Below are 20,696 nucleotides of genomic sequence, written 5' to 3'. Positions count from 1 at the left end.
GCTCAGAGCATGCCAAACCCTTTGGCGTAGGTGATGGCTTTCAGCAGTCTCTCCCTCAGCTTCTCCTTGCTGCCGTACTCGGGCAGCAGCAGCACGTTAAAGCAGGTGTGAGATGTCGGTAACCTGCAAAGGGAGGAGAAAACACACACACACACAGACACACATACACACATACACACACAGTCAGTTCATCACACACACATATACACAATGGCTGATATAGTAGGGAGGTTAAGCGACATTTGACATCAAGTCATGATGCAAAGGTCCGCTTTGGCATGGAAGTACCTTAGGGTCATACAAATAAATCTATCCAAAGACACAAGTGAGATCACACTTTGTATCCGAAATAAACACGTTTTTAAAATGCCTTTTTTAAAATGAGAAAACACATGTTAAAAGCACATTCCATTTAGAATGTCCACTATGAACTACAATGACTTCAGCTCCTGGATGTGATCTACAGCTGATTTGTGACATGATTGCAATATTTCAGGATTGTTTCTCAGTTTGAATGATGAACAGGGATCTAATGTTTTCAATCTGTAGGGTGGACTGACATAGGAAGCCTAAAGTCCAGTCAAGACATTCCATTATGGCTAATTTAAAATAAGAAATAAAGATACTGTAACATCATGAGATTGATTGATAAGATGAGCATTAACAAGCATTCACAAAAGTAAAAATCTACCAAAATAATGAAGCTTACCAGTTTCTCAACATTACTCTAAGAGAGGATCTTAGCCAGCTATACTGCGCTGGTGAAATAAGTCAGTCCTAATCATATGCTTTATGTGGGAGCTATGAACCTAAACTTCCCTATATGTACTGTATATAAAAGCTGAACATTGCTTATTAAGGGCGCTCTACACTAACATTTGTTAGTTTACCTTAGGAGCACAATGTAAAATGTTTTCAGTAGTCGGATACAAAGTGTGATCTCACTTGTGTCTTTGGATAGATTTATTTGTATGACCCTAAGGTACTTCCATGCCAAAGGGGACCTTGGAGTGACTTGAAGTCAAAGGCCTATTTTTTGGGCTTAACCTCCCTACTAATATGCAGTATGCAAACAAAAGCAAAATCTGCAGTATGCGAGAAATTCCTCCGAGGCAGCGCTGCTCTTCTGTCCAATACACACAGGAAGCTTCACTTTTCATTCAAACTAACTAATGCTACGGCCACCAATTGTTAGATTTTTTATCAATGAGACCAACATTTATCTGGCCAGCCGGGGGTAAACCTCTAAAAACCTGCGGGTAAGTTAATTAGCGATGGTTTTCTCCCCCCGGGATGACGACGGATGTTGGCCGGCCGAGCAGCTCTCCAGAGCAGCTCCTGCCTCCGAAAAACATCGGAGCAAACTTCTAAACAGCCGTCATTTGGATAAACTGGCCGTATATTTGGGATCTAAACAGTTACTTTATCGCATGAAAAAATATTAAAACTTATTAAAGTTGAATAATAACAGCGTTAAAGGGATAGTATCATTTTTTTTAAAGTGGGGTTGTATGATCTACAAATAGCCCCTAAGTACTTTAGTTGCAGTAGAAGACTCTCTGCACTCCTCCCGTTAGCAACGCCAGCCCATAATAGCCCTGCCCAGAGATTTACAACATACAGTGTTGTGAACAGACCCAAAGAAACGGCCTATTTTCACGGCCTAAAAGAGGTTTTACCTAGAAAAAAAATACACAGTTCCATTGTTCACTATAATATAATTTTTTCCAGCCGTTTCTTTGGGTCTGTTCACAACACTGTATGTTGTAAATCTCTGGGCAGGGCTATTATGGGCTGGCGTTGCTAACGGGAGGAGTGCAGAGAGTCTTCTACTGCAATTAAAGTACTTCGGGGCTATTTGGAGATCATACAACCCCACTTTAAAAAAAATGCTACTATCCCTTTAAAGCGGGAAATAAAACAGCTTTTCACCTGTTTTACAGCTACCGCTACCGGTTGCCGCGAAATGAATTCTGGGAAACTCATACTGTGGTGTGAAAGGTGTCGGTCTGCTGAAGTAGCAGACTGAATCCCACATTCAGTATGCAGTATACAGCACATACTAACGCAGTATGTAGTAGGCAGTACGGTAGTATTGCGGTTTCTAAACCAGCCAGTGGTTTCACGGCTCCGTTGGTCGGTCGGTCTCACACACCTGTCCGTGTCGGGGCCGTTCTTGGCGATGATCATCTTCAGCTTTCCCAGCCCGCCCACCGGCGCTCGGTCGGTGCCGGTGGTGAACTGCAGGAAGAGGCGCTTCTGCTCCTCGCCGAACGAGTGCAACGTCTCCCAGAATTCCCTGCGGCAAAGACAAGACAAGACGGTCGGGAGAGTCAGCGGTAGGGTTGCAAAGGGGCGGAAACTTTCCAGTAAATTTCCAGAACCTTTCCATGGGAAGTTAAGCTGGGGAATTTTTTTGAAATAATCCAAATTGGAAACTTTCCATGGGAATTATTTCAATTTCAAAAACTTTAAGTGGAAATTCCTCTTTGGTTTCACCATAGACATGTCTCACAAAACAGAACACAATGACACAGTAAAAAACATTTCAAGGATAAAAGAAAATATATATATATAAAATAGCCTACGACAGTAACTGTACTTCACACATCACACATTCAAGTAGGCCCACATCATTTCATAAAGCTCACCACAGTACGGGAATGGGAATTTATGGGAATTATTAGGAATTTATGGGAATAAACTTGAAATTGGGGGTGATTTAAACAAACTGTATCATATCCAAACATAAATGTTAATATTTTGTTTTGTCATAAGCAGACATCCATGCAAAATAAAACAAAAAAACATGATATTTCAACTGATTTATTTGTTTAAAGCAGATATCAGTGGCACGGCCGTTTCGGCTAATGCTGTGTTCAAGGCAGGCTTTTGAAACCGTAAGTTACAGCTTCAAGTCACAACTACGACTTGGTAGCGTTCCAGGTAACCCGTAGCTCGTGTTTTTACCGTCCTGTTGTCTGTGAAAGTTCCCTATAACGGCCACTCGTAACTTCCGACCCGTGAACTCGTACCAGATCGAACTGGTATGACTTCACAGGAAGGAAAAACACAAAGTACGAGTTTCCTTGAACGCACCATGAGTTAGCAGCCCCCGCCCTTGTCAGGCATCAATTGGTCCTCGTGCTACGTCACCACATTCACGCGCATCCCTTGGCTGCACACACAGCCCTTCATGCCGTTCTCTCCCCTCATTGGATAACACTTGTATCCCACAAGGAACATTTTCTCCTCGGGTTACAGCAGAGCAGAGTGACGGAGAGACTCGTGTTTAGGCTGAAATACTTCATGTAAGTGATTGCTGACGGAAAATAGGACTATTTAGGACTTATATTAACAAAAACATTCCACTGATATCTGCTTTAATTCTTGTATGAACAATCAATTATTTTACTAAACAACAAAAACATGAATGGTGAGTAAAATATTACTTACTATATTGGATTAAATCTGGTTGTTTTAGCCAAGATTATGCTACAATATATTTTCCCCAACTATATTTAAGTTCCATGTTAAGGGCCAACCTTCAATTTGGTAAATTTCGTATTTTTTCCCCGTTTATTCCCATATATTCCCGTTAATTCCCATGGAAAGCTTCCAACTTTGAACAGCCCTACCAGTCCTTTACTTACTTGATGATTCTGGAGTCTCTGTTGTATCCTCCGTCGTATTCCGTCGTTTCCTCCAGCGCGAGGAAGTCCAGGTTCTGCGGCGCGTGGCGAGAAAAAAACGTTAAAGGGATAGTATCATTTTTTTTAAAGTGTGGTTGTATGATCTACAAATAGCCCCTAAGTACTTTAATTGCAGTAGAAGACTCTCTACACTCCTCCCGTTAGCAACGCCAGCCCATAATAGCCCTGCCCAGAGATTTACAACATACAGTGTTGTGAACAGACCCAAAGAAACGGCCTATTTTCACGGCCTAAAAGAGGTTTTACCTGAAAAAAAAATACACAGTTCCATTGTTCACTATAATATAATTTTTTCCAGCCCTTCAAAGTGCAGGAAAAACACAGTTTTTATTTGGACCTAACCAACTCACGTATCCCTCCGCCCAGGGTTAGCGCCCGCCGATCAGCAGTTGGTTAGGTCCAAATAAAAACTGTGTTTTTCCTGAACTTTGAAGGGCTGGAAAAAATTATATTATAGTGAACAATGGAACTGTGTATTTTTTTTCAGGTAAAACCTCTTTTAGGCCGTGAAAATAGGCCGTTTCTTTGGGTCTGTTCACAACACTGTATGTTGTAAATCTCTGGGCAGGGCTATTATGGGCTGGCGTTGCTAACGGGAGGAGTGCAGAGAGTCTTCTACTGCAATTAAAGTACTTAGGGGATATTTGGAGATCATACAACCACACTTTAAAAAAAATGATACTATCCCTTTAAATCCCGTTGAAATGACATCAATATAAAACCGATAAGATCAGATCATCGATCCGATTCCTCACCCTGCTCCCACAGATGAGCAGCTCGATCTCCTCGGGTCTGAACAGGTACTTGAGCGGCGACTCGTTGGTGACCATGTGGAAGCCCCTCCGGAACGCCTTGAACTGCTTCTCCACGCTCTTGTTCAGCATGTACTCTGCATACTGAGCCACGAACTCCTGCAACACAACACAACACAACACAACACACACACACACACACACAGATGTTGAAGTATGTGTTTTGAAGTAGAGGCTGACACGGGAGTGTTTTTTCAATCCCGTCCCGTCCCGCTCCCGCAAAAAAATTCCCGTCCCGTCCCGGTCCCGTGACAAAGTCAAAAAAAAATCCTGTCCCGTTCAAATCCCGAATAAATTACTCCCGAACCCGTCCTGTTCCTGTTTTTTTCTATGAACACAGTCGTCATGTAAACGTTTGTGTTGACAGACCTGCCGAAAACGTTTCCCTACCGGCAGGGGTGCAGATCCGATGCCAGGATTGGGGGGGACACAAAAGTGATTTTTTTTTTTTTTTGCCCATATGCAATTCATACAATGCCGCCATAAATCACAACTCCGCAGTGGCTCGGCATATCATTCAAAAAGTACTCCACAGAGAATCATTTATTGTGCTTACCTTTATTTGTCCTAAACAGCCAACAGCCGTATCACTGCTGTTATATTAGTGAATTATAATTTAAAGGGTCTCGGACATGTAATATCTACTCACGTTCTTATCTTTTGCCTCCCACCGACCCTCCCAGATCCCCAATTCTTCTCACCATCTTCCTTTTCTCCCAGTGTATGGAACTTTCTGCATGATTAATTGATATGGATGAATATCAAAGTATGAAGCCCTAAGATTGAGGGGGTCGTTTTTTTAAAGCCTGCTGATGTCAAGAGACATTCTTATATAGTGGAGGAGACCAGAGATGGAATGTGGAGTCAGAAATATATTTGTCAAACATTATTTGTTCCACCATTTCTTTTTAGATGTGAATCTAAAATGTGAAGAATGTGATGTCTGAAAATACATGTGTTCAATTTTGAATTGGGGGGGGGGGGCAATTCATGTTTTTCAGAAATTGGGGGGGACATGTCCCCCCCGTCCCCCCCGGGATCTGCACCCATGCCTACCGGTATGTTGATTTAGGTACACCGCTACGGAGCCAGGACAGTGATCACTGAGGGTGTGAAGTGTAGCTGCATCAGTCCACACACTTAAAACTTCTGGACCGTTTTGAGCGCACCATCCGTAGCACTGCCTGGCTTGTGTTTCTTTGAATGTCGCGCTTTGACTCCCGGTCCCGTTCACTACCGTTTACATTTTTTCCCGTCACGTCCCGATCACGTGATTCAAAATAAATTGACTCCCGAATCACGGGATATCCCGAGAAAATGTTTTGAAGTTCCTGAGAGTCGCTAAGGACAGAGCGGGCGGACGGACGGACTCACCTTTCTGTTGTCGTTGGTGACGGGGATCTTGTCCCCGTTTTCCCTCAGGTCGTACATGAGCGGGTTCCCGAACAGGTCGGTCTGGGAGATCTGGAAGGTGATCATCATGTCTTCCTCCACGCTGCCCTCGTACTCCAGCAGCTCCTTCAGACTCTGGTACAGAACCTGTCGGGTACAAGAAAACCTCAGCACCGACGCTAACCGACGATAAAGAGAATCAAGACCTAGATGAGCTGCCGAGGTGGTTCTTCTTCAGGGCCGGCCCTAGGACTTTGGTGGCCCCCTAAACAAGGTTTTTGTTTGTGGCCCTGCACTCTAAGACAAACACCAAATCACTGGTTAAAACTGAATACAGACGTGTTTATCCCTCTGAGGTTTGAGGCCATTTTCTCCACTTTTACATATTTTCTTAAATGTATCTTTTTAAGATACTTGCAGATGTAACAATACTCCAGTGTTTTATGTCTAAATATTAGAACCTCCGCTGTAAGCACACTGAGGTCAGTTTGTCCTAGAACACTGGAGAAAGAAATAATTTTGCTTTTTGAAAAATGTCCAATCCCTTGTGAAAACACTCCTTCAGTCATGAGAATGAACTGTTTTGGTGCTTGAAATAGGATATGAATACAGTAATAGATACGTGTAGAAAACAAGTCTAAAATGACATTTTGTCAGATTGCTTTTTGAGCACAAATGTTGTCATTCTGCCGTTCTATTTTCACCAAATGTCTCAGATGTGAGATAAAAGAAGCTGAATATTGACTTCACATTACATATAAAGCTCATAGCTGCACGTGCAGACCTCAGGATGTTTAAATGACTTGATGAACCCCGGTACCTTTCTGATCATGTGGCCCCCCACCTAACGGCTGTGGCCCTAAACAACCACAGAGAGGGTTTAGGGGCCGGCCCTGATTGGGCACCGAAAAACGGTTCTAAATAGGAACCGGTTCCTAACGTCTGGTTCTGGAATCGTTAAGAAGCTGTTTGAATTTCGATCCTTTTTTTCGGTTCCTATATGTCCGCACTAGTTTGTTTGTTTTACTCTGCTCGCACTCGTTTGAAGTAAATTGACCTCCTCAGCCTGAGAAGGCAGACTAGACATGATTATCTTCTTAAACAAAAACTGTTTTTGATTTGTCATCATGACTGCTCCAGTGTTTGTTTTATTTTGTTGCATGTACATTCACCTGTTCTGCAGCTCTTTGTATGTTAGACTGCTTGCCAAGTTTCAAGTTTCAGTTTTAATTGAATACCATAGTTGGCAAAATCTATTTTTGGAGGCCTTTTGGAGGTCTTACAAGCTGTGTAAGATGTATGTTTGAAGTCCAAGCAGGCATGCATGCAAAAATGGCCTATGTGAAGAGTTTGTCAAATAAAAAAATATCCTGTGAAATAAGTTGTGACCTGTTGACCTGCACCTCAGAGAATCGGAATCGAGAATCGTTAAAATCCAAACGATGCCCAAATGACATCTCCATAAATGGCAGCTGTATTGAGCAAGTTGATGAGGTTAAGCTTCTAGGGGTTAACCTTGACAGTAAATTATCATGGCAGAAACATATAGATAAAATTGCAGGGAAAATGGGAAGAAATATATCTATGATAAGAAGATGCTCCTCCTTTCTTACTCCAAGCACCACATTGCAGGTTATTCAAGCTTTGGTACTTTCTCATCTGGTTTATTGTTCACCTGTCTGGTCAAGTGCAGCTAGTAAAGAACTCTGTAAGCTGCAGTTGGTGCAAAACAGAGCTGCACGTCTTGTCCTTCGGTGCTCAATGAGGAAAAGCGTAGACAAAATGCATGCTGACCTAGCCTGGCTGAAAGTGGAGGACAGATTAAGACAAAGTCTTCTAACTTTATTTAGAAATATTTGTGTCTTAAAACAGCCGACTTCCCTTTACTCAAGAATAACATTTGTTCAAAACAGACATGGTCATGAAACAAGACAGGTGAGAAAGCTTCATGTTATGATTCCTAGACCAAGAACTAATGCTATGAAAAAAACAGTCATGTTCAGAGCCATTTCTGAGTGGAATAAGTTGCCCTTAATTATAACTCAAGCAACAAGTAAAGAATGTTTTAAAAAACAGCTAAAAAGGTTTTTTCTTGGGTAAAGGCCTGAAAACTCTGTCACCTGGTTTTGCTGGTTTGGATTTTCTTTTTATGAAATTTGACCTCAGTGTTTTTGGTAACTTGTTTTATAGGCAGGTGTTGTGTGTGTGCTTGTATATGTGGGTGTGAGTGTGTGAGCATGTGTAATTCTGAAATTAGTGTTGAAACTGTATTCATGTAGAATATTGTTACTTGAATTGCAGGTTTTTAACACGGAGCCCAGGAAGAGGAGCTGTTGCAGCAGTAACAGCTAATGGGGATCCAAATAAACAAATAAACAAATAAACCCTGTCCTTCTTACCGGGTTGGCGTCGGCCAGGTCCCTGAACGTTCCCTTCTTGCCCATCAGCTTCCTGTAGACGACCATGGGGAAGTGCACGTCCAGGATGCAGTTGTTGTAGATGGCGAGTCCCAGCACGATGCCGATCAGCGTGTACTGGCCCTCGTTCTCGAAGGACGACGGGTTGAACCAGAACAGTTTGGTGCGTTCGTCGTACGTGAACATTCCTGAGGGCGGAGCGAAGCCGGTCATTTCACAACATCTGATCAGGAACTAGGACTGGAAATTGGGGGTAACTTAAACAAACTGAATCATACTGCAAAGGGGTGGAACATTTCTGGTAAATTTCCAGAAATTTTCCATGGGAAACTGTGGGACAAATAAAGGAATCTTAACTTAACTTAACTGAATGATTGGGAATTTATGGGAATTAACTGGAAATTGGGGGTAACTTAAACAAACTGTATCATACGTATCAAGGGTTGCAAAGGGGTGGAAAATTTCCTGTAAATTTCCAGAAACTTTCCATAAGGAGTTAACGTGGGGGAAGTTTGGAAATATTCCAAATTGGAAACTTTCCATGGGAATTATTGGGAATGTATGGGAATTAACTGGAAATTGGGGGTAACTTAAACAAACTGTATCATACGTATCCAGGGTTGCAAAAGGGTGGAAAATTTCCAGTAAATTTCTGGTAAATTTCCAGAAACTTCCCATGGGAAGTTAAGATGGGGAAGTTTGGACATATTCACAAATTGGAAACTTTCCATGGGAATTATTTGGAATTTATGGGAATTAACTGGAAACTGGGGGTAACTTAAACAAACTGTATCATACGTATCTAGGGTTGCAAAGGGGTGGAAAATTTCCAGTAAATTTCCAGAAACTTTCCATGGGAAGTTAAGATGGGGGATTTGGGAAATATTCCAAATTGGAAACTTTCCATGGGAATTATTGGGAATTAACTGGAAATTGGGGGTAATTTAAACAAACTGTATCATATGTATCTAGGGTTGCAAAGGGGTGGAAAATTTCTGGTAAATTTCCAGAAACTTTACATGGGAAGTTTGGAAATATTCCAAATTGGAAACTTTCCATGGGAATTATTGGGAATTTATGGGAATGAATTGGAAATTGGGGGTAACTAAAACAAACTGTATCATACGTATCTAGGGTTGCAAAGGGGTGGAAAATTTCCAGTAAATTTCCAGAAACTTTACATGGGAAGTTAAGCTGGGGAAGTTTGGAAACATTCCAAATTGGAAACTTTCCATGGGAATTATTGGGAATTAACTGGAAATTGGGGGTAACTTAAACAAACTGTATCATATGTATCTAGGGTTGCAAAGGGGTGGAAAATTTCTGGTAAATTTCCAGAAACTTTACATGGGAAGTTTGGAAATATTCCAAATTGGAAACTTTCCATGGGAATTATTGGGAATTTATGGGAATGAATTGGAAATTGGGGGTAACTAAAACAAACTGTATCATACGTATCTAGGGTTGCAAAGGGGTGGAAAATTTCCAGTAAATTTCCAGAAACTTTACATGGGAAGTTAAGCTGGGGAAGTTTGGAAACATTCCAAATTGGAAACTTTCCATGGGAATTATTGGGAATTAACTGGAAATTGGGGGTAACTTAAACAAACTGTATCATACGTATCCCAGGGTTGCAAAGGGGTGGAAAATTTCCAGTAAATTTCCAGAAACTTTCCATAAGGAGTTAACGTGAGGGAAGTTTGGAAATATTCCAAATTGGAAACTTTCCATGGGAATTTATGGGAATAATGGAAATTTTGGGGAATGAACTGGAAATTGGGGGTAATTTAAAGAAATTCACAGAATTTTGCAACCCTAATCAGGACTGTTCGTTTCCAACCAAGTGGACTTGAACAACGTATCAAAACGGTGAGTTCTGTGCTGTCAATAAAGTTATTACAGAGGGTGTTGCTGCGGTAACACACAGTGTGACTGTGTGACATTTTAGCAGCAGCAGCAGCTAAAGTCTAAATGTCATGTGAGTGGGTGTGAACCGGTTAAACCTTCTCTAATCTGATCTGAGGAAGGAACCGTCAGTGTGGTTAACACTTCCTGTCATCGTCTGGAGTGAACATTTCAGAATAAAAGCCTCAAAAAACTCAACAAAATTTCAACAAGGATGAAAAAAAAAAAGATTCTTGTCCTCACTTATCTACCTGAAATGAAAAGTTCAAGGGTCGAACATTATCGCCTCAGTTTTCCATTGTAATTAAAGAGCCACTTCCTGTTCGGCTTCACAGGCAGATCAATAAAGCAGCGGACAAAGTCAAACATTAACACAATGACGGGAATAAAACAATCAGTTGTTGCAGAGTTGCCGTGAACATCTCACAATTTTTTCTGGAAGTTTTTTATTTTAACCACTTTTTTTAGATTTTTTTTTTACTTTTTTGTTTTAGAAATTTTACCGCTTTTTTCTAGAAAATTTTTACTTTCTTATTTTGAACATTTTTTTACGAGACATTTTACCACTTTTTTCTAGAAGTTTTTTTTTTAATTTTACCCACTTTTTCTAGATTTTTTAAAAAACTTTTTTGTTTTAGAAATTTTACCGCTTTTTTCTAGAAAATTTTTACTTTCTTATTTTGAACATTTTTTTACGAGACATTTTACCACTTTTTTCTAGAAGTTTTTTTTTTAATTTTACCCACTTTTTCTAGATTTTTTTTAAAAACTTTTTTGTTTTAGAAATTTTACCACTTTTTTCTAGAAAATTTTTACTTTTTTATTTTGAACATTTTTTACGAGAAATTTTACCACTTCTTCCTAGAAATGTTTAAATGTTTTTGGAGAAATTGGACCACTTTTTTCCAGAAAATTTTTACTTTCTTATTTTGAACATTTTTTTTACGAGACATTTTACCACTTTTTTCTAGAAGTTTTTATTTTTATTTTTTTAATTTTACCACTTTTTCTAGATTTTTAAAAACGTTTTTGTTTTAGAAATTTTACCACTTTTTTCTAGAAGATTTTTACTTTTTTATTTTTATTTTGAACATTTTTTACGAGACGTTTTACCACTTTTTTCTAGAAGTTCTTTTTTTTTTTTAATTTTACCACTTTTTCTAGATTTTTTTAAAAAACTTTTTTGTTTTAGAAATTTTACCGCTTTTTTCTAGAAAATTTGTACTTTTTCATTTTTATTTTGAACATTTTTTACGAGAAATTTTACCACTTCTTCCTAGAAATGTTTAAATAGGGTTTTTGGAGAAATTGGACCACTTTTTTTCCATAAATTTCTCTATAATATTTCCAAAAATTCACGCCATCGGCCCTAATTTAAATGTATAAAAAAGTAATGTTCAAATATTTGTGCATTTCTGGTGTAATATATATAATATGTGGTTGTTGTGCGTCTTCTTACCGATGTCGGGGTTGAAGATTTCCTCGACCACCAGCTGAAAGAACTCTTTGGAAACGCCGCCTTCGTCGACACCTTGCTCTCCTTCGAACTCCACGTACAGCTGCTTCTTCAAGTCTGCAGGATTCTCCATCGCGATCATCTCCAGCTGTGGATGCAGATGTGTTATCAGATGTATAAAAAAACGCACAGTATAAAGGAGGATTAAAGGGATAGTTCAACATTAGCCTCTGTAGCGTTAGCTGAGCAGCTCGTATCTCTGCTCCGCTGATCGAAAAATAGCTTGCACCGACAATTAAAGGTAACAAACCTACTGCTTTGACTGTAGGGATTATGGCAATGGGCAAATTGGACAAAATGTTGAACTATCCCTTTAACCCTCCTTTTGCCCTTCTGGGTCAAGGAAAAAGGAAGGAAGGAAGGAAGGAAGGAAGGATGGAAGGATGAAGGGAAAGAAGGAAGGAAGGACAAAGGGAAAGATGGGAAGAAAGAAGGAAGGTAAAACGGAAGGAAAGATAGAAGGAGGGAGGGAAGAGATTGGGTCAATTGGGTCATAAAGGAAGGAAGAAATAAGGACGAAAGGAAGGAAGGAAAGAAGGAAAAAAGGATTGTGGAAAGAAAGAAGGAAAGAAAGATGGAGGGAGGGAACAGATTCGTTGAAGGAAGGAAGGAAGGGAAGGGGGGAGGGGGGAGGGAAAAAGGATTATGGAAAGAAGGAAGGGAAAAGGAAGGAAAGAAAGATGGAGGGAGGGAAGAGATTGACGTAAGGACGAAGGGAAGGAAGGAAGGAAGGAAGGAAGGAAAAAAGGATTGTGGAAAGAAGGAAGGAAAGATAGGAGGGAGGGAAGAAATTGGGTCATAAAGGAAGGAAGAAGTAAGGACGAAGGGAAGGAAGGAAAAAAGGATTGTGGAAAGAAGGAAGGAAAGAAAGATGGAGGGAGGGAAGAGATTCGTTCAAGGAAGGAAGAAGAAGGGAAAAGGAAGGAAGGAAAGATGGAGGGAGGGAACAGACCAGGTCAACTGGATCAAAAGAGGAAGGAAGAAGAAGTAAGGACGAAGGGAAGGAAGGAAGGAAAGAAGGAAGGGAGAAAGAAAGGAAAGAAAGATGGAGGGAGGGAACAGATTCGTTCAAGGAAGGAAGAAGAAGGGAAAGAAGGAAGGGAAAAGGAAGGAAAGAAAGATGGAGGGAGGGAACAGATTCGTTCAAGGAAGGAAGAAGAAGGAAGAAGGAAGGAAAGAAAGAAAGAAAGAAAGAAAGAAAGAAAGAAGGAAGGAAGGAAGGAAGGGAAAAAGGAAGGAAAGAAAGATAGAGGGAGGGAACAGATTCGTTCAAGGAAGGAAGAAGAAGGAAGAAGACGGAAGGAAGGAAGGGAAAGGGATTGTGGAAAGAAGGAAAGGAGAAAGGAAGGAAAGAAGGAAGGTGAAGCTACACTGACCCGGACCAGGGCGTCGTCGATGATGTGGAAAGAAAGAAGGGAGAAGGAAGGAAGGAGAGAAGGAAGGAAGGAGGAAGGAAGGGAGAAAGGAAGGAAAGAAGGAAGGAGAAAGGAAGGAAAGAAAGAAGGAAAGAAGGAAGGTGAAGCTACACTGACCCGGACCAGGGCGTCGTCGATGATGTGGAAAGAAGGAAGGGAGAAAGGAAGGAAAGAAGGAAGGATGGAGGAAGGAAGGGAAAAGGGAAGGAAAGAAGGAAGGATGGAGGAAGGAAGGGAGAAAAGAAGGATGGAGGAAGGAAGGAAGGAAGGAAGGGAGGAAGGAAGGAAGGAAGGAAGGAAGGAAGGAAGGAAGGAAAGAAGGAAGGAAGGGAAAAGGGAAGGAAACAAGGAAGGGAAAGGGATTGTGGAAAGAAGGAAGGGAGAAAGGAAAGAAGGAAGGAAGGGAGAAAGGAAGGAGAGAAGGAAGGATGGAGGAAGGAAGGGAAAAGGGAAAGAAGGAAGGATGGAGGAAGGAAAGAAGGAAGGGAGAAAGGAAGGAAAGAAGGAAGGATGGAGGAAGGAAAGAAGGAAGGAAGGGAGAAGGAAGGGAAAAGGGAAAGAAAGAAGGAAGGGAAAAGGGAAGGAAAGAAGGAAGGAAGGGAGAAAGGGAGAAAGGAAGGATGAAGGAAGGATGGAGGAAGGAAGGGAGAAAGGAAGGAAAGGAAAAGGGAAAGAAGGAAGGAAGGATGGAGGAACGAAGGGAAAGGGGAAGGATGGAGGGAGGTGAAGCTGCTACACACTGACCCGGACCAGAGCGTCGTCGATGATGTGGAAAGAAGGAAGGAAGGAGGAAGGAAGGAGAGAAGGAAGGAAGGAGGAAGGAAGGGAGAAGGGAAGGAAAGAAGGAAGGATGGAGGAAGGAAAGAAAGAAGGAAGATGGAGTCGTGTGAAGCTGCTACACTGACCCGGACCAGGGCGTCGTCGATGATGTGGTCCCGCCGCACCTTGAGCCTCAGGTAGGGGTTGAGCTGCTGGCCCTGCACCAGGCTGTACAGCACCGTGATGCGCCGCTCGCTGTACATGCGGATGCGGTTGTCGTAGTACAGACCCAGGTTCTTGGTGACGGCGTTCAGGACGAAGGGGCACGTCATGAACGAGAACTTGTTCTCCGTTTCCACCTGAAAGAAGGAGAGACGAGACACCCCAGAGAAAAACAAAAACATGTTTTATCATTTTATCAGGCACGGATCAAGTTTTAAGATTTTTGGCTATTTTTCTTCCTTAAAGGGATAGTAGCATTTTTTTTTTAAGTGGGGTTGTATGATCTCCAAATAGCCCCTAAGTACTTTAATTGCAGTATAGTGTTGTCACGATACCAACATTTTGGTACCGGTATCGGTACCAAAATGTTTTTCGATACTTTTCGATACTTTTCGGTACTTTTCCAAATAAATAGAGAACACAAAAAATGTCATTATTGACTTTATTTTAATAGAAAATCTTAGAACTATAACATATGCATCAGTAGCCTACTGAACTCTTCCTAAATTAAATCATTAGTGGTCTGTTTAAAAATGATTATCAACTGCGTTATTTGAGGTCTGAAAACACTGCATCTTTTTTTGTTATTTTGACCAGTTGTAATTTTTGGGAGAAATTGTTCTCAGTAGTTTATAGAATGAAACACAAACGTTCATTTTACACAAACACACACCTATTGTTTCCCATATGCAGCGCCACAGAATCAAGACCAAGCCCCCCCCACCCCCCCATCAACGCAATATCGCTCCGTTAATTCATCTCCGCGTAGCGCTGTTCACTCACTCACAGAGAGAGGGAGAGAGAGAGGGAGAGAGAGAGAGAGAGAGAGAGAGAGAGAGACAGAGACAGAGAGCATGCCAGTGGTGATCCGGGTAAAAACGGACTTATCAACCAGCTGTTTGCATTAATTAACGAGTCTGTGGCGGCCGTCTCTCTCGCGCGCGGCACGCACACACACACACACACACACACACACAGTAGGGCTTTGACAACGAACTTCGAAATTCGAATATAATTCGAATATTAAAAAAATAACCATATTCGAACGAATATTAGGGCAGCTCTAAATATTGGAACCTGTAATAAGCATTATTTTTGGTAAATGTGTTTGCCTGAAAACGTAGTTTTCAATCCAGATTAAAGGCTTTTTTCAGCCTGTTGAAGTTGTGAAACGCCAGCTCATTAGCATTGATCACCTGGGGCTCCTGTACTTACAGTATGACGTTATCACGTCGTTAACGCCTGACGCCTGTTCACACCGTTCACACTTCTTCACTGATAAACAATGGTGGAGCAAAAGGCTGCGAATGCGACCATAGATACTCTACAAACCACGGAGGGAGAAGTTGAAATATGTGTTTCCTTTCCTCTACATGCATTTAGGAGTGGCGGGCAGTTTTTTTTTTTAATTGTCGCAAATACACCACCGCAGCATGTCATCCGTTCATTTATCTCCGCATAGCGCTGTTTCTTATTGGCGTGCGCGCGCGCACACACACACACACACACACACACACAGAGAGAGAGAGAGAAGCGCGCATGCAGCATGCATGACAGTGAAAGCGAAACTTGTACCGCCCCCCCCCCGTCGGACAATCCGGTCGCTTCGGGCGGGGGGGGGGGGTCAAAATATTAAAAAATATATTATCCATAATATTCGAATATATTCGAATATTAATATTAATAAACAAACGAAGTTCGAATATGATTTTTTGGACAAATGTCAAAGCCCTAACACACAGTCACACATAAACACAGGCACATGGACAGGTGGCGCTGTAACGGTAATAAAAAAAAGCACCTTGCTTCGTTTGTGACTCGCTCACTCGCTCGCCTCGGCTCAAATTACAATGCGGCGACTTAACGTGGCGACGTCACCGCTGCCGGCGGCGCAAAATGAAAGTACCAGTCCCATCTAAGCGCAGTATGGTACCGTTTTAAATGCGTCAGTACCCCGGTACCACTCTAGTACCGGTATACCGAACAACCCTATTGCAGTAGAAGACTCTCTGCACTCCTCCCGTTAGCAACGCCAGCCCATAATAGCCCTGCCCAGAGATTTACAACACACAGTGTTGTGAACAGACCCAAAGAAACGGCCTATTTTCACGGCCTAAAAGAGGTTTTACCTGGAAAATAATACACAGTTCCATTGTTCACTATAATATAATTTTTTCCAGCCCTTCAAAGTTCAGGAAAAACACAGTTTTTATTTGGACCGAACCAACTGCTGATCGGCGGGCGCTAACCCTGGGCGGAGGGATACGTGAGGTGGTTAGGTCCAAATAAAAACTGTGTTAGCTAACATTAGCTTCGGCAGGTTAGCACCAGCACAGGGACGGTTCGGACCCACTCCGTTAGGGGAGATCTACCGTCCCACAGAGTAGAAGAAATACCGGTAGGCTACTAGGCGGGTGCATATATGAAAAAAAAACTAAAAAAATTCTAACAAAAGGTTTCTCATAGTATTAGTAGTCCGTATAGTATCTGGTCCGTCCAAATCTCGCGTGATTCGCAGTAACCGCACTGACGCCGGCGCAAATCACGCGAGGTTTGGACGGACCAGGAAGAGGAGCTTCGAGAAGCTTCCGCTACAAACATGCTTGGAATGTGGACTTATTTAATTTTTTTCGGGACAATTACGCAATTTGGGGCTTCAGCACAAGACGGACATTACATACGAGCATCATGGAGGTATTTGGATGTTTTTTTGTGTGTGTTTTTTTACGAAGAGCTCCGGTGTCCCTTTACAACCGTTATATGGACATGCACTGCTACGCTGAGACCCCCTGTAACTCAGAGAAGGGACGGAGGACTCTAAAACTTCTTCCAGCCCTTAGTCAACATGAGGGTGAGTAGATAATGAGCGAAATATCATTCTAGGGTGAACTATCCCTTTAATAATTAATTTAATTAATAATACCCCCATCTTTCTTTCCTTCCCTTTTCCCTTCCTTCCTCCCTCCCTTCTTCCTTCCTTGAACGAATCTGTTCCCTGCCTCCATCTTTCTTTCCTTTTTCCCTTCCTTCTTTCCACCATCCTTTTTCCTTCCTTTTTGACCCAATTGACCCAATCTGTTCCCCCCCTCCTTCTATTTTTCCTTCCCTTTTCCCTTCCTTCTTTCCTCTAATCTTTCCCTTTCCCATTCATTCCTTCCTTTCTTCGTTCCCTTCGTCCTTCCTTCCTTCCTTGACCCAGGATGTCAGTAATAAACTTGGATTAGTTTCATGGTGATATCTTGTTATTTAATAATATTTTTCCCCCAGCCCTATAAATTAGTGCATATTTCATCAGATATTGCCTCATTTACATATTTAAACATAAGATTTGACAAAACTTGTAATTCAAAAAAATATTTGTCTTAATGTGAGTGATAAAGTTGGTAAGTTTCATGGTGAAATCTGTTATTTAATATATATTTTCCCCCCTATTCACCTGGGGCGTCTCACCTTAAAGAAGGTGTAGTCCTTGGGTGATATCTTGTTATTTAATATTTCCCCCCCTCTATTTGTCTTAATATAATGTGAGTGATAAAGTTGGATTAGTTTCATGGTGAAATCTGTTATTTAATATTTTTTCCCTATTCACTAGAGCTGGGCCGATACGCTTTTGTGCCGATTCGATTCTCTAACGATTTCTGGGTCCCGATTCGATTTAAATTGCGATTCTGATTAAACAAGTATTGCGATTCGATTTTACCAAAGTATTGCGATTTTATATTTCAATTATTGTGATTTTCTTTCCTTAAACAAGAGCAGGTTGAACCAAACACATCATAAGTCATAGTTACCAAAAAACAATACACACATCACATCAGTTTGTCCGTTGTGTTCGTTTGTTCACATAGATATCTGTGAACAAACCAACACAACAGGCCGGTTTGACTTTGTCGAGTGTAATGGCACAGAATACATGATCGTACAAAATAGATTGGTCATCCCCCCCCAAAAAAAATGAATAAAAAAAATGAATTAAAAAAATGAATTAAAAAAATGAATAAAAAAATAAAAAATCAATTCTCATATGAAAATCGGTTTTTAAAAATCGCTAGAAAAAAATCGCAATTAATATAAAAATCGATTTTTTGGCCCAGCCCTAAAATGTATGTAAATTAGCACATATTTCATCAGATATTGTCTCATTTACATATTTAAACATAATATTTGACAAAACTTGTAATTAAAAAAATATCTGTCTTAATGTCAGTGCTAAACTTGGAAAGTTTCATGGTGAAATCTTGTTATTTAATATTTTTTCCCCCCCTATTTGTCTTAATGTGAGTGATAAAGTTGGATTAGTTTCATGGTGATATCTTGTTATTTAATAATATCCCCCCCCCCCCCCCAGCCCTACTATTCACCTGGGCCGTCTCACCTTAAAGAAGGTGTAGTCCTTGTCCTACTACAGGATATTAAACCAACACAGTCAGTAAAAAATCTGGGCGTGATTTTTGACTCTGAGCTGAATTTTCTTCCACATATCAAAAATATGACAAAAATAGGTTTTTATCATCTTAAAAACATAGCCAGAGTCCGCCGGGTCTGGAAATGTATGTAAATTAGTGCATATTTCATCAGATATTGCCTCATTTACATATTTAAACATAAGATTTGACAAAACTTGTAATTCAAAAAATATCTGTCTTATTGTCAGTGCTAAACTTGGATTAGTTTCATGGTGATATCTTGTTATTTAATATTTTTCCCCCTCTATTTGTCTTATTAATGTGAGTGATTCACCTGGGCCGCCTCACCTTAAAGAAGGTGTAGTCCTTGTCCCCCCCCCCCCCCCCCCCCCCCCCCCCAGCCCTACTATTCACCTGGGCCGCCTCACCTTAAAGAAGGTGTAGTCCTTGTCCCCCCCCCCCCCCCCCAGCCCTACTATTCACCTGGGGCGTCTCACCTTAAAGAAGGTGTAGTCCTTGTCCTACTACAGGATATTAAACCAACACAGTCAGTAAAAAATCTGGGCGTGATTTTTGACTCTGAGCTGAATTTTCTTCCACATATCAAAAATATGACAAAAATAGGTTTTTATCATCTTAAAAACATAGCCAGAGTCCGCCGGGTCTGGAAATGTATGTAAATTAGCGCATATTTCATCAGATATCGCCTCATTTACATATTTAAACATAAGATTTGACAAAACTTGTAATTCAAAAAATATTTGTCTTAATGTGAGTGATAAACTTGGGAAGTTTCATGGTGATATCTGTCATTTAATACAGGGTTTATACAGGAATCTTGAAGTTAATTTTAACACCTTTTTAAGACTTTTTCAAGACCTTCTCAACATTTTTCAACACCTCACCACCACTTCAAGCTGTAACCAATAACATCAGTGACACTTTTAACTTAACAGTTTTAGTTTTTGTGATAAAGACTATAGACCACTGTGATGCTACAGAATTTAAAAAAAAGGCTGGGATAATAAATAAAAGACAACGTTTATCAAAAAAACATTGCTCAACTCTCAAAACAACAAAAACAACAATCTTCTTTTCTTTTTCATGAACCGGTTCATCTTTGTTTTTTAATAAAACTAATAAATTCACACACTTCCGCAATGTTTTTTACAACTCAAACTCTTGGACAGCTAATTCAGAAGAAATCTTCAATATTTAAGACTTTATAAAGTCATGAAAAGACTTTTTAAGACTTTTTAAGGGTCTTACTTTTCCCAAAATTGATTTATCACCTTCAAATACTTTTCACGACCACGCGGATACCCTGAATATCCCCCCCCCCAGCCCTACTATTCACCTGGGCCGCCTCACCTTAAAGAAGGTGTAGTCCTTGTCCCCCCCCCCCCCAGCCCTACTATTCACCTGGGCCGCCTCACCTTAAAGAAGGTGTAGTCCTTGTCCCCCCCCCCCAGCCCTACTATTCACCTGGGCCGCCTCACCTTAAAGAAGGTGTAGTCCTTCCCCCCCCCCCCCCCAGCCCTACTATTCACCTGGGCCGCCTCACCTTAAAGAAGGTGTAGTCCTTATCCCCCCCCCCCCCCAGCCCTACTATTCACCTGGGCCGCCTCACCTTAAAGAAGGTGTAGTCCTTGGGTGATATCTTGTTATTTAATATTTTTCCCCTCCCTATTCCTTCTTATCTTCCTTCCTTCCCTTCGTTCCTCTTTTGATCCGTTCCCTATACCCCCATCTTTCTTTCCTTCCCTTTTCCCTTCCTTCCTCCCTCCCTTCTTCCTTCCTTGAACGAATCTGTTCCCTGCCTCCATCTTTCTTTCCTTTTTCCCTTCCTTCTTTCCACCATCCTTTTTCCTTCCTTTTTGACCCAATTGACCCAATCTGCCCCCCCCCTCCTTCTATCTTTCCTTCCCTTTTCCCTTCCTTCTTTCCTCTAATCTTTCCCTTTCCCATTCATTCCTTCCTTTCTTCGTTCCCTTCGTCCTTCCTTCCTTCCTTCCTTCCTTCCTTCCTTCCTTGACCCAGGATGTCAGTGATAAACTTGGATTAGTTTCATGGTGATATCTTGTTATTTAATAATATTTTTTCCCCCAGCCCTATAAATTAGTGCATATTTCATCAGAT

General features: G+C 41.1%; 1 protein-coding gene across 1 annotated transcript in view; it reads right to left on the bottom strand.

The window, feature by feature from the left end:
* The window catches only part of LOC146991009 (ubiquitin-protein ligase E3A-like), a 35,115-nt gene continuing 14,419 nt past the window's right edge, over positions 1-20,696 (bottom strand). Inside the window, exons 6-13 of the mRNA XM_085802522.1 lie at positions 14,076-14,288; positions 11,699-11,843; positions 8,317-8,522; positions 5,900-6,064; positions 4,469-4,624; positions 3,654-3,727; positions 2,156-2,299; positions 1-123 (exon numbers count right to left, since the gene is read on the bottom strand). Of these exons, the coding sequence (XP_085658648.1) occupies positions 3-123; positions 2,156-2,299; positions 3,654-3,727; positions 4,469-4,624; positions 5,900-6,064; positions 8,317-8,522; positions 11,699-11,843; positions 14,076-14,288 (1,224 nt within the window). The 3' untranslated portion in view covers positions 1-2. The remainder of the gene's footprint in view (positions 124-2,155; positions 2,300-3,653; positions 3,728-4,468; positions 4,625-5,899; positions 6,065-8,316; positions 8,523-11,698; positions 11,844-14,075; positions 14,289-20,696) is intronic.

This window comes from Trachurus japonicus, chromosome 2 (assembly GCF_045865225.1).
Source record: "Trachurus japonicus isolate A0001 chromosome 2, Traja_1.0".
NCBI lineage: Eukaryota > Metazoa > Chordata > Actinopteri > Carangiformes > Carangidae > Trachurus > Trachurus japonicus.
This window is presented reverse-complemented; position numbering and strand designations above follow the sequence as displayed.